At 31.0% G+C, this 23239-nt stretch overlaps 1 protein-coding gene across 15 annotated transcripts in view; it reads right to left on the reverse strand.

Annotated features, from left to right (window-relative positions):
- LOC139523364 (solute carrier family 4 member 11-like) overlaps positions 1-23239 on the reverse strand; it is a 74264-nt gene that overhangs the window by 31641 nt on the left and 19384 nt on the right. For 5 of the 15 annotated variants that reach the window (XM_071317362.1, XM_071317373.1, XM_071317351.1 and 2 more), the window contains 4 exons: positions 19972-20153; positions 19157-19177; positions 5330-5367; positions 2540-2750 (listed from right to left, as the gene is read on the reverse strand). In XM_071317362.1, the coding sequence (XP_071173463.1) occupies positions 2540-2750; positions 5330-5367; positions 19157-19177; positions 19972-20149 (448 nt within the window). In that variant the 5' untranslated portion in view covers positions 20150-20153. Of the gene's footprint in view, positions 1-703; positions 725-2539; positions 2751-5329; positions 5368-9070; positions 9089-19156; positions 19178-19971; positions 20154-23239 lie in introns of all 15 variants that reach the window. The other 10 variants (XM_071317402.1, XM_071317411.1, XM_071317419.1 and 7 more) reach the window with 5 other exon arrangements.

Raw genomic sequence — 23239 nt, forward strand, 5'->3', positions numbered from 1 at the left:
AAAAGAATGTCATTTGCATAGGTTTGGTGGTGACCAGGAAATTTCATCATTACAATTGCACAATTTGAACGTGTACTTTGCAGATAAAAAACTTTGAGCCATTATTAACTTACGCTTTACTGTAGAGCTTTCATAAACTTAGAATTAATTTAGCCAAACAGGTTTTTCACAGTTATCACTCTGTCATGATTAGCTAGTAAAAGAATTGTTGCTTGTTTAATAGTTAGTGCATGTAATCAAATGTACATGTATTATAATTTTTGTGGTCTCAAACTGAAATCTCCTTTATACACACTCAATCCTTTATGGTGTAATTGTTTGTTACGGTATCTTACTTGCAAAATTTGTAGCATTATCAAAATGGTGGTGCACTTTATAAAGGAGGATACATATTTCATATTTCATACATAAATAAATGTGACATAACATAACCATGTGAAAATAACAAATGTTGTGTTTGGTGTAAATTTGTAATTCAAAAAGATATTTTTCAAATTCAATGAAAAACAGATGAATTTTACATGCATAATTTGCATGTTTATATATACAGGTTACTGTAAACTGTTCCACTTTCACATGTTCATTTTACAAAATGCTAAACATAAAACTTTGAAAATTGGTAAATAAGGAGCAAAAAGGTTGACAAGGTTTGAAAATATAAAATACCAAAGGTTTCAACTAGCTTTATCTTGTACCAACCTACCTGACAAATTCTTATCATGAACTGGAACAAAACAGTACAGAAAATAAACATACTATATACTACAAAGCCAGCACCAGTTCAAACAGAATAAACATAGAAATGTTCAAGAGGAGGTTTATTTACCAATCACAAATGATTATAACAACTCTTACTCTATAATACTATCAACAAAAACAACAAAATATTAAAAAAAAAACACACAGAAAGATGGGGAAAAAAACGAAATCAAAAAGTAAGTATATGTATTACATACAATCATAAGGGTGTTAGCTGGTTTGGGTGTATCTAGTTTACATAAAGTTATTATGATTATTGTAAAATACTTCAATATATGATAAGGGGGGTTCTTTCAGCAAATTGACCTTATGTGAAGGAAAAAAGCAAAAAAGGCAAAATATCCAATTACATTTGATGGCATCTTTGTATAAAATTTAATAATAAAAAACAAAGATGCATGGCACACTTTGGTGGTAAAAAAATTATTATGTGTTAACTTTTGCTTTATTGATTTACAGATTATTCAACAAATCAAGGTTCAGCGAGCAAATGGTTATGAAAACTGGTAATGGCATTTTCAATTCATGTTTTAATTCCTATAAATCGAGCCAACCTGTTGATGAGCATAGTATATAAAAACCCATTAACCTTATATGTAGTACTGTAGACTATTAGAGATTAATCTATGCTAGGTTTAAATGTTTTGGGATATAGAACCACGGAGAAACACATCTGAATCAATTCATACAACTGCTGAAATATTATAAAAATAATTAGTTTCTCTTTATGACCATTTCTGACAAGAATATAAATAGCAGTCTTAATGACTGGGGAAGGATATGACATATACTACATTAATTTACAATAATCTCATTTATCAAAAAGGACCACTATGATTTTTATGGTATTGATTATTGAACTGTCTCCGCTGTGATTGAGAGATACAGCAGTTTTATCTAGATTTTCAGAGGGAACGTTTTTCCGAAACAGTTATTAAATAATGCCTTCATTACAACATGTAATTACTTTGATACGGGCTTTGTTATTGATCTGTTGGGGGTGGCATAATAAAATCAGTTATACAATTAACATCTAAAGTGCTTCTTTAAAAACTTTATCACAGTAATGTTCTCAGAAGATATTTCATTATTGGATTTAAAATTGTTAAAAAGATAGATTTAATAAACAGTAAACCACTTAATTTCATTCTTTTAAAAAAAAAAAATTGGTATTGTAAGGAGGCAGCGGTAATAAAATTCTAATTTTGAAATAATTCAATATAATTGTAATTGTGTTGCTATAAAAACTGGTGATATCGTAAAGGTTTATTTTTGTATTTTTAAATGATGGTGTAATGTCACAATTCATTAAGATTGAAGACAATCATATAAATAAATAAAAAACAAAGAAAGAGAAAAATTTCAGAATTTCTAATCACAGCTACATAAGCTTTCCCCTACTTTATCTATAGTACCTAAGTAACTTTTGGGTTGGGAGGGAAAGTGACCTGCAAAAAACAACAAAGGATCACTTGAGAATTCATAAATTTATGGATAAGCACCAATGTCTTATATGCACAGGATTTCTAAGAACACTGCACTAAGTCAGAACCTCAAATGGTTTTACACATGTTTTAAATTTCAACAGATATAGAAGTTTTAAAAGGGTTTTTATGTGTTTTTTAAGAGTTCAAAGTATAAACAGAAATCACCATTAGATTTTAATATTAGTATGATGGTCTAAAAATACTGGCTAATCTTCAAGGAAAGTTAAAAAAAAAAAAAGTAACTAGAATTATGTATTAACACTATCCAAGATCTCCTCTATGGTATTTATTACCTGAATCTTGTGTAAATATAGCATGTCTTGCTTCCTCTAAAGTGAACTCTGACCCGTCATCGGAATTCTCATGTAGCTTTTTTAACATTGCATCGATGATTTCTGTTAAACCACTTTGCTGCAGATTTAATAATAACAGTGTACTATTAAGGAAGTCTTCAACATCTTTGTATGCCCGTATTTCTGCATGGAAATCTTTCATGGGAATTTTCTGAAAGAAAGCAAATTGAACAATTATAAAAGTGACAATAAATTTCCTAGCAGTATTTCCCACATGTCCCTGACTAAACTTGTTGCATAATCTGTGAGAGGCCGAACTAATGCAATGACATAATCAAAAAGGTTTCAAAGAAACAAGTCTATATAGATTCCTTGTTGCTAAATTGCTTACAGCCACTTCAGTTGTACTTTAGAGATTAGTTGTCCTATCATCTCCTTATATTTAAATGTATTGCTACACATTTTTTATATAAAAAATAAAAAAGAATAAGAAAATTTCAAAACTAGAGGATTTATTTATTGTTCTTGGGTATTAATTTTTATGGATCAAGGAAAACTTGCATGTTCGTGATATTTAATTGCATGGTCTTGGCAAAGTCTGCATTCACACCTTAAGAAAATGTGTAATTTGTTGAACTTTTAAATTTGCGGTTCCTGTATCCCTGTATCCATGAAATCCACGAAAAATGTGTATCCACCAAATATTAATGAATCCACAGTACTTTATATATCATGATTTATTGAATGTTGGTTACATCATGCAAGCAAGTTTTAATTGGGTGGGGTAGAAGGAGTAACCAGAATGAACCACTATCTTTAGTCTAAAAACTGGCTCTTTGTTCTGGTTGTCGTCTCTTTGACACATTCCCCATTTCCATTCTCAATTTTATTTCCTGATAAAGTATAAAAATCAGACAAAAGTTCCTTGCCATGAGCAGGGTTCAAAACTACTGTCAGCCTCTAAATATTTTTACAAAATTAATTGTTTTTTATTATCAGAAATTAGAGCAAGGTGACATCTGTGTACCAAATCAACATTGAAATGATAGGATTTTCATATTTTTGTCAATTTTCAGATAATTTTAAATTGAAAATCATTAATATTAGCCCTAATATAGTTTAAATAATCAATTAGTTACTGAATTTTCAATGTGTGTGCATTATTTCCGTATATGTACAAAGTAATGTAATTTTATCTTTCATTGTTTGCTAGTTCTTCTTTATAACAGTTGATAATCAATTGTTTTTCTGTTGTTGTTAAACCAAAAGATGTCTATCTATTCTAGAAGCCTTATACTGTCATTGTTTCATAATGTAACAAACTCATAGATAAATTGTCATCCAAAATAAGCATGAAACATTTGCCACTGGACATAAAACAAACACAATTTAGTCAATCTTCAGTTGAATATTTGCAAAACCATGAAATCTCTAAGAACATTTTTTTGATTTTCAGGATGTGTATGTCCTCAATACAAACATAAATGATCAATCAATAAAGGGCACAAGGAAAACTATCAACAATAATGACCATTCCCAAAGACCATCATGGCTGAATTCAAGCTTATTTAATCTTCAATGCTACCGTAATTAGTGATAGAAAACAAATACAAAATGTAATTTCATCAACAGAGATAGTCACAAATGAATCATAAACAAAACAAAAATTACAGTACTTCTTCAATATTTCCATTAAGCAAATAGAAGAAAATTATATCAATTCATGTTTTATCCAGTAGGGACTATAACATTGTATATTAAGAGCGAGACAGGAAGCTAGAAAAGCCATCCTTGTATTGCTGAAACATAATGCTGGTCAGAAACCAATAGAAACACTATCAATTATAGAAGTCAACAGTAAACCAGCAAAGTTTTTGTGTTTCCTTTATCAAACCCTTATATAAACGTCATCCTTGGAAATGGAGAAAACTGAGCTTATAATAGTGACCTATTAATACAGGTTCAAAATGCATGCCATAGGTATAACTACAGCAGGACAATGACAAGACTGAATTTTTTCGAGCAAGACAGTGACCTGTATAGAAGGATTCCGTAATCTTTGGTTTTCTAACTGTGCTTAAGGGGGCTCGCGGGTCTAAATCATTTTTTTTTATTTAATATAAGATTTCGCTATTTTTTTCTATAAATGAACTTTACCTTATACCTAATAGAAAAATAAAATAAAAAAGAGGGGTCACTGATCATTTACGCTCACAATCTGCCTTCGAAAGAAACATACATTTTTGTAAAGGTACTTTTTTTCAGTTGAACTAATAGGAGAAAAAGAGGTGATATCGAAATGAAAAAAGAACCTAAGTACAGAAAACGCTTAAATTTTACAATTATTTAGTTTATGTATAGCTTACTTGAAAACAATAATAAAAAATATAGGTCACCGATGAGTAAAAAAAGATATTTCAATTTTAATGCCAAAAAATAGCATTTTTGCACCAAAGGGAGATAATTTCAAGCTTTTTCAATGATATCTGAATGTTAAAAGTCAGCTGGGGCCAACACGAATTGATTTTTTTGAATGATGTTTGTGCCATTTGATAAAGTAACAACTACTTAACGTAATTTATAAAATTTGTAATGAAAATTAAATGTTTAATTTTTTTCTGAAAATCTTATACCCGCGAGCCTCCTTAAGACCCATCAGATGCCTTCACTGCGTCAGCTGTTTTCTGCTCTTTTGTCTGGTTGTCTCTTTGACTTATTTCCTATTTTCATTCTCAAATTTATTTGTAGCATAGATATTTTTATATAGCACCAACTACTATATTTACTTACCTCAAAACAACCATGCATTAAAGATATCTCCTCGTCATCTGTCAAAAGAAAGAAAAATTTTACATCAATACCGGTATATTATAAGTTTGAAATAAAGGGGCAAAGGCAAAAAGGGAACTGAACATTTCATTTTCCATGAATAATACACCAAGGACATCAACATAAGGAATAATCCAGCATTCAAGAAAGATGTCTTTTACCATCCAATAAATGTTATAGAATCACTAATTAGATTTCATGTACTGCATACAATCAGACTTAGAGTAGGAAATATACATTGGCTTTAAGAGTTTTATTTGGTTATACAATGAATTTGATGGTTCAATTATTGTGAACATTGTTGTCCTTTGGAGACGTTCTATTTTCCGTCAGGTTACGTGTTTAAATGAAATAAATAAAGACTATACATAATAAGCTTATCTCAATAAGTCCTTATAAAGATGGATGACTTCCTTGTCTGAGTACAAAAACATGAAAAGGTTTACTGTACAATCTAAAAACTGATGGATTTTCTCTCTATTGATTCACAAATAGCACCTACACTCAGACAAGGAATTAGAGATACAAAACAGATTAAAACACAGAAAGTTTTATTCTAATGCCTTTCCAGAAAAAAGAAAATAGAAAATAAAGAGCTTAAGTTAATCTAGAGGGTTTAGAAACCTAAAAAAATCATAACCCTGTCTAGAGACCTTTACACTAATTATTGGTGTAGTATTATGTTGAATACATTCCTCGATTACTTAAACATCAAAATTTCAAAAAGTGTTGACTCAGAGATATTTCTTGCCTGCATCTTATTTTAGCAGTTGAAATTTAAATGCCAAAACAATGCAAATGTCAATAGACCATTACTGAGGATGTGCATAAGACCAAATAATCTTGCTGGAAATGAGATCTGACAATGCTGATCCAACTGCAGATCTAACATTCCCTAATGAAATTGTTGCTGATACAACCAGAAACAGCACTCTTAAGTCTCTTTGTTGAAGCAATTGAAAAATCTAGGTATTTTTTTTTAAAGTAATAATAACTAACAATTGATGAATAAACATTTGTCTATTGATGAAGATCAGGTATTAATCAAGATTTTTTATTTGTTAATATTACTTCCTCATTAATGTGTATTCACCATCTCCTATATATTTATACTATGTAAATATCAATCCATAGATATGGATATATAAATGAAATATCGAGGCAGCCAGTTAATTTTTCAATACTGAATACATGAAAAGACAATTACATTAAGTTTCCATAGATGCCAAGTTGTCACATCGTTTTAACCTTAATCACCTTTTCTTCTATTATGTTATAATTCTACTGGCTGTTATAAACTGCTGTAATGTCTCTTGTGATTTCTTTTTCTCGTTTATTCTCAATTCCAAATATAACACCTAACTTAAGATGTGGAATATATGATACTGTTGAAGTTAAAGCTTTTTTCTCATTTCAAACATATTACTGACGACAAATTCTGTCAACGATGGCAATATAAATTCCAATAAAGGAGAGAAAACACCAAATTAGTCTTACAATGACAATATTAACCTCAGCACTTGCAGGAGATGGCATTAAAGTGTAAATTCTGTTTTTAGTTATGTTTTTGTAATCTGAAAATTGTGATAGGTTGAACAATAATTGTTGACTTGCGTAAAAAATAGAAAGTTCTGAGAGTTCAGGGGTATAAGATATAGATCTTTTTATTTTAAAACCTTATACTGTAAACTATTGCTATTTTACATGTCTTCACCAATTTACATAAAGCAGTGAATTGTAGCATTATTTAGAAACTGCCGGTACCTGATGCCAGCAGTTTCATGCTACAATTCATTGCTTTACAATTCTGAAGCTAAACAGTACATTGCGATATTTTTGGTCAGGTTGATGTCCAAAGCTTAACAGTACATTGCGATATTTTTGGTCAGGTTGATGTCCCTTCGACACATTCTCAGTTACTATTCTTTATTCAATTTACATCAAAGACAGTGGTTAAATTTTGGTGTGCTTTTTAAGATTTGGCTTTTCTTGTTTCTATTTTGACATTCTCTAGTAAGTAAGATTTAGCTTTTTAAGTTCAAACCAATGTCTCAATACTGGGCCATAAGTTTGTTGAATATGGGATAAAAAGAAACTGTTGGCCCAAGATCACAGGTGTGATATATATAATATCTGTATAATCTGAAACCTGTCAATAATGGTGAGAATGGATGCTTTGAACAGTGTCAGAAAGGCTTTTTTTTCATAAAAAGAATCAATATGTTATATAATTTCTAGCAATCTAAATTTGGATCTTCAAGTATTTCCATTCATTATCTGAAAACATGTTCTCAAATGTCCACATCTCATAACTTATATAAGAAAAAACTTAAAGCAAGAGTTGAAAGAGATATTTCTTATTACATTATAATTTTCAAATTAACTTAATGTGCACCACCTTGCAGAAAGAATATCCATTACATGGGTCTCTTACATGATTAGTAACAATCACTAAAACAAACTATTTTCAGCATCATGGGTTAACTGCCATTTAAGTTAATATCACTCAAAATATTAAAAGTGATGATCATGAATGCGAAGGAATAAAATATATTAAAATTTCAATGTCATCTTATTTCATATAAATATGCGTTTTCTAAGTGATGATTTGGGTCAATATAAGGAATCTGCAGTCAAAAATGTGTTTTAGGCATCATACGTTCAGGATATATGCAGAAGGTGTCACCTGGGTAGAGATAATAACAAATATAACAACTTTAAAAGGAGCCAGCTATGTGTGAAATTGGGTCATAGAGATAATCTTATTTTACAATAAAACCAGAATATATTGATAACTATCAAAGATGTGGTATGTCTATAAATACATGTGAAACAATAGCATGGTATTGGTAACCAGTTTTTACCTTCTCAAGTATGTTGAAAATAAAACACTGCTACCACAACTAAAATTTAAAGACATTGACCTCAAATTTCTTTAAAGTACCTTGAGCATAAATATAGGTCAAGGTGGTTCAAATATTGTTGATCAATATTGTAGTTTACAAAAGAATTAATGTTAAGAAATAGCATCGGTATGACATAATTAATGACTTAAAATCAAAAGAACAAAGGATATCATCATGTGTAAATCTATTTGACCAAGACACACATGTGACTGGACCTCAATATAATGCTTATCAAGCATATTTTCTGTAGGTGATATAACATATTGAAAATTTGTATCAAATCCTTAGTAGTTTTGGGGACCATCACAGTTTATTTATTATCTTTCAAATAATTGTACGGAAAACCAAAAGCTGTTTATTTAATAACAGTTTGTATATACAAAAAATTACCTATACTTCTGTTCTAGCAACACAATGCAAAATTGAAAAAAAACATGCTAGCCTAGTTTATCTGTCTGATGACTACCATTAATAATTAAAATGATAGATAAATGGATTGATTAAACTAATGATTATTCATTCAAACCAGGAAAATCTCATTTCAGCAGCATAGCATACTAAGAAAGCATGTGAAAAAGTGATTTCTTGTGTTACATAAAGTGCAGGGCATCATCAGTTCTGTCATGTTTCAAGATAATAACACAAGATTTATGCGTTTTGGCTGTACTTGTTTTGCAAAATTTATCATATTTTCATTATGGTTCCAGGAAATTGGCATAAATCTTTCACCATCTTATGCATAATCTTTCTCAAAACATGACAGTTCTGCATTGTGTAGCTTCTAATATGCATGTACCTTTTATAATTAGTTTTTCTGAAAAAATCAAAAAAGTTTTAAATAAAGCATTACTGGAATTTCCATGTCATATTTGTTGCAAATCAACAAAGTGAGAGACACCATAAATAGCTGCATTTAGCAATTAATATAAATTATGCAGCTGAAAGTTTTTTTAAATGATTCTTTGATACTGTAAATGCAGGACATCAAAAGTTCTTTTTTCATTTGTATTTAGTGTTTATGTTTCATTTGACATTGACAATAACCTTGAATAAACCATCGATAGTTATACCCTTTCAATTGGTGAAACTAACAAAATGAAATCTACTATAAGAGCTTTAAAAATGAGTTTGAGGATGTACCTTGTATTTGTTTGCAGAATTTTGCCTTTATCCAAACTGTTATATTTATGACCAGACACTTCTAGAACTGGCTACTATTTTTTTTAACAAAGAAGGGCTGAATTTCTCAGTTCTGTCTACAGTATTTTAAGATAACCTTGTCTATAAACTTCCACTTTATGTAACCCCACCACAAAGTGAAAAAGTCACAGTGTCAAACATAAAATAGAGAATGGAAATGGGGAATGTGTCAAAGCGACATCAACCTGACTAAAGAGCAAAAAAACCCAGCTGAAGGCCACCAATGGGTCAGAAAGCATGACTTCCAATATAAAATAATGGTCAAGATATTATTCTGATGACTTCATCCCCCCAAACAATAAGTTAAACCATTAAGAATAATTTCCATTGCTGTTAAATAATGATACTGGTCTGGCTGGTCGGCATAATGGTCATTTGATGAAAAAACTTTCATATTTGTACATTTAAGTCTCAATCAAAATTAGAAGATATGGTTTTATTGCTTATAGGACAACTTTGCACCAGAGACCAAATGACAAGAAATTAGGAACTATTGGTCAAAATTTGGCCTTCAACAATTAGCAAAACACATGAACAAGCTTTAAAAAGAGTCTGACATGAAAAAACAAGAAACAATGATACTGTTCATGTACAAAACAATAAATGAAAAATTAATGTGAAATATAGCTACCAACGGGTATACTGGTGTGTATGTGTCAGATGGTCAATGTATACTGTTGTTGTATTGTAACATAACCCAATAAGATCTTTATAAAATTTTCTGTGAATGGTAAGAATTTCACAGATGTTTAAAAAGTTTCTATTTTCCCTGATTATTTACCTTCATTTCAATAGGATTTTATGTTGTGAATGGCAAAATGAAACAGAAAGGTATACATAAATAGATACTTGTGATATTATCAATTATAACAAATTTTCAATTTCTTAGAAATACATTTGTATTATACAGCTCAGTTTAAATTCATTCCATGACCCTCAATTTTCCTTCTTTTTTTCCCCTTCTATTTTGTAAATATAATAAATTTAAATTCAAAATAGAAATACTATTGTGACCTTGACCTTCAAGATTGTGCCCTTACTTAACTATTTTAAGTGATGGTAAACAATCACATAAAGTATTGTCATCAAGTGGTACTTAACATAATGAGCTGAAACAATTGAAGTCTAAAATGTTTAAAGAAGTTTGTTGCCTTGACCTTTGAGTTATACATATGCACACTGAACCTTTGTGTAAGTTCCATTATTTAACTCTAAGAGTTTCTCATAACACAATGCATACATGATTAGGGAAAGACAAACTAGAGGCTCTTAAGAGCCTGTGTTGCTCACCTTGGTCTATGTGAATATTAAACAATGGAAACAGATGGATTCATGACAAAATTGTGTTTTGGTGATGGTGATGTGTTTGTAGATCATACTTTACTGATCATTCTGGCTACTTACAATTTTCTCTATCTGTAATAAACTTGGCCCTTTAGTTACAGAGGAAAATTTACCAAAATTTACCAAATTAATGAAAATTGTAAAAAATTGACTATAAAGGGCAATAACTCCTTAAGGGGTCAACTGACCCATTTTGGTCATGTTGCCTTATTTGTAGATCTTACTTTTCTGAACATTATTGCTTTTTACAGTTTATCTCTATCTATAACAGTATTCAAAATAATAACCAAAAACAACAAAGTTTCCTTAAAAATTACCAATTCAGGGGCAGCAACCCAACAACCAGTTGTCCAATTCATCTGAAAATTTCAGGGCAGATAGATATTGACTTGATAAACAATTTTACCTTGTCAGATTTGCTCTAAATGCTTTGGTTTCTGAGTTATAAGCCAAAATATACATTTTACCCCTATGTTCTATTTTTAGCCATGGCGGCCATCTTGGTTGGTTTGGCGGGTCACCGGACACATTTTTAAAACTAGATACCCTAATAATGATGGTGGCTACGTTTTGTTAAATTTGGTTCAGTAGTTTCAGGGGAAGATTTTTGTGCTTAAACAGTACAAAAATACACAAATTAAAATAAGTAGTCCTTAGGAAGTATAAAAGTCTAAGTTTACTTAAGAAACTTAGATGCTTCTACCAGAATTAATCAAAACAAGGGCAATGAATTTAAACGATTCAGTTTCGTAGATATCCAAAAAAATAATAAGCTGTGTATGATGAAATTTTTCATGGAATATATTTCACTCAGCAGAATTATTTTCTGAATTTAAGTGTCATATCATAAAAACAGCAAGAATTTAACACAGCGAAAGTAAGAATTTGAAAACTAATTTAAAAGAAAAAGGTTAATATATATACATTTGTATAAATAAAAAAAAAATATTGCTGTAGATACAAATAGGTGAGAGAAAAAAAAGAAAACCAGATATGAGCAAAATCTAACAAAAATACAGATAGTAAATTAACGGCAACCAGACAAATCAAAACAATAAACTATACCTTTAGATGTTTTATCACTTATAATTTGAACAAAATTCTTGCAATCTTGACTAGTATTATCCTTTAAAATAGATCCATATTCAGATAGTTCTAAATCTGAAGTTTGACCATTGTCACCACTAAACATCTTTTATGAAATAACTCCCAGACAAGTGTCAAGTTTAACACCTTGTTAGAACAAACTAGAATAACACATATACTGGTATTTGCTTACAACAGTTCAGTTTTATAGTTATGTTTCAATTTCTGCATCAATGTCCTTATAAGTATTGTGTCATAAAAAATCAATGGAAAATTTTCTAAAAGACAAATCACGGTTGTAATTAATAGAAACAGTTTGTTAACATCTTCATCAACAAAATGTTACTGTTTGCTGTAAAAAATGTATCTATATCTTTAATTGACACAATAAAATTAATTAGCTTTTATATTTTTCTGTAAAATGTTGTCACATTTCATTGGTATATATGGAAGCCATGTTAAACTGTCTATATCATAGGATTTACTGTTAAACTGTCTATATCATACTGTCAAATGGCGACTGTCAATTAGGAAGAGAATACATTCCCGTATTAATATACTTAATCTATATTAGTGATATTTTCTTTTTTTAGGTGTGATTACGAAATGTGGCATTTTATAAAAGAAGCAACTTATTCCCAAGTGTACAATGTACGGCTGAAAAATTCTTCTAAGCAAATTTTGATGCAATGAAAAAGTCACTTATACTTCCTGTTGAGGGCAATTTCTTGTGTGTTTGTAATTCATCTTAATTGTTACAGAAACTAAGCATCAAGACTGAATAATCCAAGTGTATTTTTCCATCGAAGGCTAAGCATTAATGACATGCAATGCTATACTAACACAAAGTAATACTACCTATATTGTTTCATATAGACATTTGAAAAAAAAGGTCAAATAATTTTCTTATAAGAGTACAATTTGTAAGCTGTTGTTTGTGCATCCATTTTTCTTTTAAATTGATTGATGTATAGCGTTGGCTGTTGTATTATACAATATTTTCAATATATTTAGATTTCATGTAAACCCATTTTTGTGGCCTCTAATCCCTAATCCTATCCTAAAAACCCCAAACAATGGCGGAGGTCCCTCCTAATGAGCACTAGCGATGAAATAGGTACAAAAGATAAATAAAAATTCTCTACATTAAGCAATTCTACTTAAGATAATTCTTATGCTTTTATAACAGAACCAAGAATAACAATTGGCTGAAGCTGCTATGCTAAGACATCTTCATTAGATAACTATTCCACAAGTCTCTATAAACAGAGTTCCTGCCAACTTTGTAAATGCAATGACAATTATACTAAAAGGGGCATTAATTTTAACGCATAAAGAACACTTTCCATGTATGAATTTTCACCCTTGAGAGAACAAAGATTTAAAAGTTATGTTAGGTAATATAAGCTATAATTGACTAAAATGTACATTAGAAAGCAAAATTTCTATCAAGGACAATGTTTTATCATAAGTAATCTTGCATTCATGCAATGCTTTGTAAATAGAAAACTTTTTATAGCAAATAAAATTGAGAATGGAAATGGGGAATGTGTCAAAGAGACAACAACCAGACCATAGAAAAATACAACAGCAGAAGGTCACCAAGAAGAGGTCTTCAATGTAGCGAGAAATTCCTGCACCCGGAGGCGTCCTTCAACTGGCCCCTAAACAAATATATACTAGTTCAGTGATAATGAACGCCATACTAATTTCCAAATTGTACACAAGAAACTAAAATTAAAATAATACAAGACTAACAAAGGCCAGAGGCTCCTGACTTGGGACAGGCGCAAAAATGCGGCGGGGTTAAACATGTTTGTGAGATCTCAACCCTCCCCCTATACCTCTAGCCAATGTAGAAAAGTAAACGCATAACAATACGCACATTAAAATTCAGTTCAAGAGAAGTCTGAGTCTGATGTCAGAAGATGTAACCAAAGAAAATAAACAAAATGACAATAATACATAAATAACAACAGACTACTAGCAGTTAACTGACATGCCAGCTCCAGACTTCAATTAAACTGACTGAAAGATTATGATTTCATCATATGAACATCAGGCACAATCCTTCCCGTTAGGGGTTTAGTATCATACCATCATAACATATAAGAGAAGAACATAACCCGTGTCATGCCAACAACTGGTTTTTGAATAAATGTGTTTAGTTCCGATGCAAAGACCCTATAAGTGAATCAATATTAACGCCAAAATATGCAATCTTTAATGACCTGACAACAGTATCGTAACTATATCCCTTCTTAATAAGTCTATTCAAAGGTTTTGTTAGTTTTTGAGGTGAATACTGACACCTTTGTGCTTTATAAAGAATATTTCCATAAAAAATTGGATGTGAAATACCTGAACGTATAAGAAGTCTGCATGTTGAGCTATATTTATGAATGATGTCCTTATACCGATGATAAAATTTAGTAAATGTTTTGACTAGTTTGTGATATCGAAAACCCTGGTGTAAACAATTTATTACTCACACAAGAAAAAACAGATCTATTAGTTATCTAGTTTAAAATGCAAATTGCTAATAGAGGAATAAAACAGACATTAATGCATAGTTTTGCTATAATAGAAATTCTTTGATGACAATCGCAGCTCTACAACAAAAACAATTCAATCTAAGAATGGTATAAATTGCATGTAATGAGAGTGAAAGGAAGTAATATCAAGTCTGATTATACTAATATCGAGAAGCATCTGCCCTAAAGCTTTAAAAATTCCCATAGTATCATAGTATATGAGACAGGATGAATTCACAATTTTTCCAGTATTCTGAAAAATCTGATATATTTTTCCCAATAGAATCTGTCAGTTTTTTATATGTTTAAAAGAGGTGACATGATTCTGAGTAATTTTTTCTCTCAATTTAATTTTACTTTTTGGTTAGGAACTAACAGATAAACCTGGATGCAGTTTTGTTCACAGTAGCAAACAGAAAGCAACTTTGACAGTTTATATCATGTATATACAATATATGATTATTTTTTTAATTTCAGCTATTATTTTAAATACCAGTAAACAAGAATGTGTTCATTAGAAAGATCATATCATAGGGAACATGTGTACTAAGTTTCAAGTTGATCTGACTTCAACTTCATCAAAAACTACCTTGACCAAAAACTTGAACCAAAACTTTAACCTGAACTTCGCACTATCATTTTCTATGTTCAGTAGACCGTGAAATTGGGGTCAAAACTTTAATTTGGCATTAAAATAAGAAAGATCATATCATGGGGAACATGTGTACCAAGTATCATGTTGATTGGACTTCAACTTCATCAAAAACTACTTTGACCAAAAACTTTAACCTGAAGCGGGACGAACGAACACACAGACGAACAAACGAACGGACGAACAGAGGCACAGACCAGAAAACATAATTCCCCTCTACTATCGTAGGTGGGTCATAAAAACATCTATAAAAAAGACTATGAATTATCAATTGGATAACATTCCACACTTAGACTATCACATTTCCATTCTTTAGAGAACCCAGTATACAGTAAAAAACCCTCATTTGGGCATACATTTTACTTACTTAGTTTAAAGATGATGTGACCACAACAACATGGTAACATACCTTAAACCCAAACCTTAACCTAATATAGGATTAAAATTCCAATATATATCCCCATTCAAATGCATTGATAGTCCAAAAAAAGGGGGGATCAAATCCTAGGAACCCTCCCCCTGGATCTGCCACTGTTACCGTAGGAAATTTTATGTACAATATATGTAATTTAATAGGTCAAGCATTCTTATTGATCAATTGAGGACAGTATTGGAATTTTTTTTAAATTAAAACCAAATAACTTTGGCATGTTTGAAATATGAAACCATCTAAAGATATTTACTGATAACCTTTTCAATAATTTACATATAAAATACAGAAAACAAGTACAGTACATGTTTATCAATTTGTAAAATCTGCTCAAATTGAAAAGAATCTATCAAAATGTAGTTCTTTTAAATTTTAAAATGTTTTATTTATGTAAAGTTGGACATATTCACATGCAACGCCTATGTAATGTTCTTTTCTCTTCTCAATTTATCCTGAATACCTTATTGTTGATAGGAAATGGATAAAAAAAGGTTTTGCAAAAATAGAAGGCATTGATCTCTCTATAAGTGGATCCTGGAACATATTAACTCCTACGATTGTTTAATTAGTATTCACCAATATAAATACAGCTCATTTAACTCATTCAGGCTTCAAAATTTCCTTCCTACTAGCTCTAATTATAACATAAAATTAACCAAAATATGACATTGTTGATAATTGATTGTTTATGATATGGGTGATTATTGTGCAAAAAGGTAAATTCTGAAATATCAAAGGGTACAAAAATATACTTTTAAGGAGATAAAGAGTATGAAATAAGTGATAAAGAAGAAGGCCTTAGTTTAGATATATTTCATTCTATAAATATAAATACCAATTATATATACTTAGTCAGAAGGCGGGGTCAGGAAACACTTTCATGGAAATTTAAATGATAATGCCTGAAATTGTTCTTTTCAAACATGACCTTACATCATTTCAGTACACCCAGGCAGTGCTAGAAATTTTCCAGGAAACCAATTAGCTTTTCAACAATATTAATTGCTCTTCATGACAAGAGTGCACATATCTTGCCTTCTTTACTAATCATTGATATTATGAATAAACATAATTTGATATTTAATTTAAATGGAAATAAAATTTCTAGTGAAAAAAATGTTAAACTTCTTGGAATAATTATAGATTCGGACTTAAATTTTAACAATCATATTTCTGAAATATGTAAAAAGGCATCAAGACAATTAAATATTCTAAAACGTATGGGTAAATATTTAAACAGGCTAGGTAGGTTAACAGCATACTACTCATTCATACTTTCGAACTTTAACTATTGTCCAGTAATTTGGCACTACTGTAGTGAAAAAAATTCTTTTAAAATGGAAAAAATTCAAGAAAGAGCTCTAAGATTCATTTATGAAGATTATGATATTCCTTACGAAAAATTGCTAGAAAAATCTAAATTACCATCTTTAAAAATAAGAAGAATAAAAACAATTGCAATAGAAACATTTAAAATAATTCACCAAAAAAGTCCGAGCTACCTTCATGATTTGATTGATATAAAAAAATTAACAAGTATGATTTAAAATCACAGGAAACAGCAGTACTCCCAAGAGTTCGAACTACTAAATATGGCTTAAGATCGTTTCGCTATAATGCTGCACAAATCTGTAATGAGCTACCGAACCATTGTCGAGTGGAAACATCTTTCGACCAATTCAAAAAATTGGTACAAACATGGGATCCAAGTAACAGCTCATGCCAGTGCAGTGCATGCATATAGTGTTTATGCCTGTTTTATTTTACTTTTATTTTCTGTGTGACTATTTGATTTGTGCAATCTTATTATTAACTTGTGCTATGTTTTAGGTGTACTATATGCTTTAACTTATATATGTCATTATGGTATCTTACTATGCATTATATGTTTAAAATTGTGTTGTTTTCATGACTTTTGTATGTGTGTATTGTATTGTGTGTATTGTATTTTGTTATTAAGTCGATTTGAAAAGCTCACTTGAGCTTGTGTTATGTAGTTTATTGAACATCGACTCTAAATAAAACTTTGAACTTGAACTATGTTGATAGTCCTACATGTAAGTATAAAGCTTTATTACAACTGTCACATAAACTTAACATTAACCAGATAACTAAACAAAGACCCATAAACCATGAAAATGAGGTCAAGGTCAGATGAACCATGCCAGGCAGACATGTGCAGCTAACAATGCTTCCATACAACAAATATAGTTGACATATTACTTATAGTTTAAGAAAAATAGACCAAAACACAAAATCTTAACACTGAGCAATGAACCGTGAAAATGAGGTCAAGGTCAAATAAAACCTGCACGACTGATATTTATAGATCATTAAATATTCCCCTACACCAAATATAGTTGACCTATGGCATATAGTATTAGATAAAAAGACCAAAACTCAAAAACTTAATTTTGACCACTGAACCATGAAAATGAGGACAAGGTCAGATGACATCTGTTCGCTAGACATGTACACCTTACAATCATTTGATACAACAAATATTGTAGACCTATTGTATAACGTATAAGAACAACAGACCAAAACACAAAAACTTAACTATAACCACTGAACCATGAAAATGAGGTCAAGGTCAGATGACACCTGCCAGTTGGACATGTACACCTTACAGTCCTTCCACATACACCAAATATACTAGCTCTATTGCTTATAGTATCTGAGATATGGACTTGACCACCAAAACTTAACCTTGTTCACTCATCCATGAAATGAGGTTGAGGTCAAGTGAAAACTGTCTGATGGGCATGAGGACCTTGCAAGGTACGCACTACCAAATATAGTTATCCTATTACTTATAATAAGAAAGAATTTAACATTACAAAAAATCTGATTTTTTTTTCCAGTGGTCACTGAACCATGAAAATGAGGTCAAGGACATTGGAAATGTGACTGACAGAAACTTCGTAACATGAGGCATCTATATTCAAAGTATGAAGCATCCAAGTCTTCCACCTTCTAAAATATAAAGTTTTTAAGAAGTTAGCTAATGCGCCTATGTAGCCCCCGCCAGATCACTATCCCTATGTCGAACTTTCTGCAACAAAAGTTGCAGGCTTGACAAAAACTGCAGATTTCAGGGGCTTGGATTGGCTCCAATTTTCAACCCTAACCTATATTAAGCCCTGATTGCATATTGGCTTTCATGACCTTTCTGGATAAATGTTCAACCAGATAAACACCTTGAACTTGCAAAATTTGTTTGTTTAGTTCCGATTTACTACCTCTTCAACTGTTAGCTAACAATTAGTCACAAATATTGTATCATATAGCCAGTGCCTTGACCCTGACATGATCTATTACATACAGACACTTTAACAAACCCTCTAAGGTAAACTTTACTATACAATATAGGCAAGTAAGGTCAGATTTCCTCAGGCACAATGTAATTGAACTGTGACAGAAACACAACAATTTTTGCTCTCCCTGATATTTTTCATCAATACAAGGCCAGCAAGTATTTTCTTCTCACAGTCTAAAGCATATTCTATGGAAAGATTGAAATTTTCCAAAAAGTAATAAACAAAAATGTAATACAAAAAAAAATTCCATGCCAAACATAATGTAAACACAATGCATAAAGAAGAAATAAGATAAATATCAGAAGAATTCACCTACCATCCTCTTTATGTGTGTCAACTAAAAGATAATCAGCATACATTACATAACAGTTAAAGGTACAAGACTAACTTGTGCACATTTTCTGGCACTGGTCAGATATACTGAACATTAATTTTGAAAAAAGCTATTAGTAACTTTATCTTATAAACACCGGGATCAATGTCACAGGCCCAACATTTCTTTTTATTCAGATCTAAGATAAGGTCCAAGATGATAATGATTGTGGCATAGTTTGGTACACTCAGCTCAGAGCTGTTCATTAGATCTCATGACAGAAAAGGAAATAAAACTTCAGAAATGAAGTAGATTTTCAATCAAAGACTTTAAAAAATACAAATTACATCTGTATTCACCTTCATTCACAAAAATTAATACATTTACATGTTCTACTCATCGTACGTAACGCATCATGTACAGTTTTTGAATTTGGCGTACTCACTGCTTTGTGTATAGAAATTGTGTCTAGCTATGTTCAATAGTTATTGAATTTGAAAACATGAAAAGATGTATACCTGTAGTATATATATATATATATATAAGTTTAAACTATCAGGTTTTCTTTGTCATGAGAAAAATCATGAAAAAAAATGACTTTCTACTATGACAAAGAAATTCTTTTTTTCAAACTATATAAGTGCAAAAGTTCTTCAGCCTTCATCTTGACTTGCAGACTTTGTGCAAATACAGTGTCAAAAAGGCTGCTAAAAAATAATGAAATGCACAGTATATGTCAAGAGAAGACCACATACACTGGAAACCCTAATCAGACATTTTAACTTTTTTATTCAGTATGAACCAAATGTTAATAGTACCTGATTCACTGGTTTCATATCTGTTGACAACAGCATGCTCAGTGAAGTCCAGATGCTGTTTTCCATTGGGTTTTCCTGTCTCTATCAAATGAAGAGCATCTGCACTGTTACCAGACTTTTCAGAACCTTTCTCCCATTCTGGAAACATACCATTCTGGTGATTTTCACTGTCACTCATTACCCTGTGGAAGAAGAAATCATTATAAACATTACAGAAAATGTGAAAATACTCCACTGTTGAAAGGTATAAGAAAGATCCTGTGAAAATATTCCTGTAATGAAAGGTGCCTCGATCCATAACTGTAAATAATGCAACAATTAATTCTAACTGAATTGTGTTATTTCACATCTTAAGCAAAGATATACTACTATATATATGATGTAACAAAAATATACTGGCTCTGTTCCTAAGGGAAATGAAGTGAACTTATTTGTGTAATGGACAAGAAACTATGTTTTATTTAGCGAACAAAATCACTAAGGTATATTCTAAGCCAATGAAATTGACAGCTGTCATGTATAACTATTCTTGCTTAAATCAAGCACAAAAAAAGGCTGGTATCAAGGAGCCTCGCTGAGCCTGTATCACTCAATTGGCATTTTTTTTTTTTAGTTATTTGATGAAATAAGAGGTGGGTATTTTCTTTATCTATCATGGGTTTCAAAAATAAAAGACAACCAATGCATCTTACTCATATGTTTTATTTTTAACCATGGCGGAAATGTTTGTTAAATGAACTTGAAACAAGAATGTGTCCTCAGTACACAAATGCCCCACTCGCACTATCATTTTCTATGTTCAATGGACCGTGAAATTGGGGTAAAATCTCTAATTTGGCATTAAAATTAGAAAGATCATATCATAGGGAACATGTGTACCAAGTTTGAAGTCGATTGGACTTCAACTTCATCAAAAACTACCTCGACCAAAAACATTAACCTGAAGCGGGACAGACGGACGAACGGACGAACGAACAGACGGACGGACGAACGGACGCACAGACCAGAAAACATAATGCCCCTCTACTATCGTAGGTGGGGCATAAAAAATGCACATGCTTAAATATCTCCTGCTTTACTGACCAATGATTTTATGTTAAAATTCTTAAAGATAAAGGTTTTTACTAGAAGTATCATATAAGCTTAAAATTAACCAATGAACCATTAAAATAAAGTCAAGCCGACTCAAGGTCAGATGATATGTTCCAGACAGACTTGCAAACCTAACAAATTCCATACACTAAATATAGTTGACCTATTGCTTATAGTATTTGAAAAACAAACCAAAACACAAAATCTTAACATTGACCGATGAACAATGAAAATGAGGTTAAGGTCAAATGAAACCTGACAGATTAAAATGTCACCATTACAATCATTCCATACACCAACTTAAGTTGACCCTTTGCTTATAGCACTTGAAAAACAGACCAAAACACAAAATCTTAACATTGAACAATGACAAATGAAAATGAGGTCAAGGTCAGATGAAATAAGCTAGACTGCAATGCACTCTGGGTCCCAGTAAAATTATTAAATACACCAAATTTAGTTCACCTACTGCTTATTGTATTTGAGAAATAGACCTAATCACCTAACTTGAACATTGATCACTGATCCATAAAATGAGAATGAGGTCAGATGAACTCTGTCTAAAGAACATGCAGACCTTGCAAGAAACCCATATATACCAAATATAGTTATCCTATTACTCTAATAAGTGAGAAGTTTTTCTTCAACCAGTCACTAATTAATTATGAAAATGGGGTTAAGGACAACAGACATATGACAGGAGGAAACTTCGAAACTTACTGTAGCTAAACAACATATGAAGAATCCAGGCCTTTTACCCTTGAAATATAAAGCTTTATATAAATGGTTAATGCTGCCAGGTGTAATACCTATGTCTCACATACTGGGACTTTTGTTGATGGCGGGACAAAAAAAACATGCTTTACACTAGATAACATAAAATAATTCTGACCCTAAGTGGTTGAAATTATTTCATTAGTTTCAGAGAAGATCTTTTGAAAATGTTTATGCTGAGTGACTAAGTGATGGCAAAAGCTCACACATACCTGCCAACTTTTCAAATTTCTCCATGGGGTATTTAAAGTGCAACAGGACCTAATGCTCCTTTTATGTTGTCAATAGTGTTTAAATCGACTTCTTTATTGTTTAGATGAGTATGTATGTGCTAAAATAACATTTATACTACTTGGATTGCCTGTTTTTAAGTGTTTAGTTAATACAATAAAGTTTTTTTTTAATTCAGGTCAACACCTCCCATGCAGGATATCCCATATATGCATAGAAGAAGAAGATATGCATATATTATAAGTAGGGATAGTTGGGGCAGGTCTGCTCAAATGAACTTTTCTTTTTTCCAGATACCAGATAAGATAAATAAAACATGAAATATCAGGTCATTTTAAAATTTTGTTTTTACACATGTCATTCCTGTCAACCTGCAAAGATCCTCAAGTGGGATATGATTTGAATGATAGATCATAAAATATACAGTAGTGAACATTTCATGTCAGTTTTTATTTCAAATGTATATCTATCTTTAACATTTTTTATGTTCCGATCATTTGATCTGGACCATTAAAGGTGATATAAAAAAAACATGCAGTCAAGATGTCAAGTGTTGAGAAAAACTCACATGGCCAAAACAAGTTAGCTAAAAATATCTTCTTTTTTTTCATAACAAGTGCTTACTCATGATAACGAAGAAACTTCTTTAAATGTCTTGGAAATTTGCAATTTAAACGTTTTACAAAATTATACCAGTTTTAAAATAATTAACAGCACACTGTACCTAAATGTTGACTGCAACAAAAAACAAAAACTAAAGGACATTCAAAAGTAAAAATTAGATAATTTTGGGGAGGGTCAAATTTTACTTTAGAATAATATTGCTTGATTATGAAATTATTATAATTATTGTTATGTTTAAGCATGGAAGTAATATTTTAATATTTAAAAGGAATAACATCGACTAATTAGCAGAGCCCTGTACTAAAGTCATATGATTTTATCCAATTATAGTCTCAGCGGTAAGACCCCTTTGGTTACTATCTGTGATACCACGGTTGTAAAATGGCATCTGGAATTTCTTATCAGTCACATGATTTTATCGAGTCCGGTTATTATAAAGTACCTGTGTGAAATCCGAGGTTTATTAATAAGAAGGTGGTGCTGTATCATATAAAATATCTACCTTCAGAAAGAAGTCGTATGATGTAAAAAAAACTTGAAAAATGGA

Source organism: Mytilus edulis, chromosome 1, assembly GCF_963676685.1.
Source record: "Mytilus edulis chromosome 1, xbMytEdul2.2, whole genome shotgun sequence".
NCBI classification, from domain to species: Eukaryota; Metazoa; Mollusca; class Bivalvia; order Mytilida; family Mytilidae; genus Mytilus; species Mytilus edulis.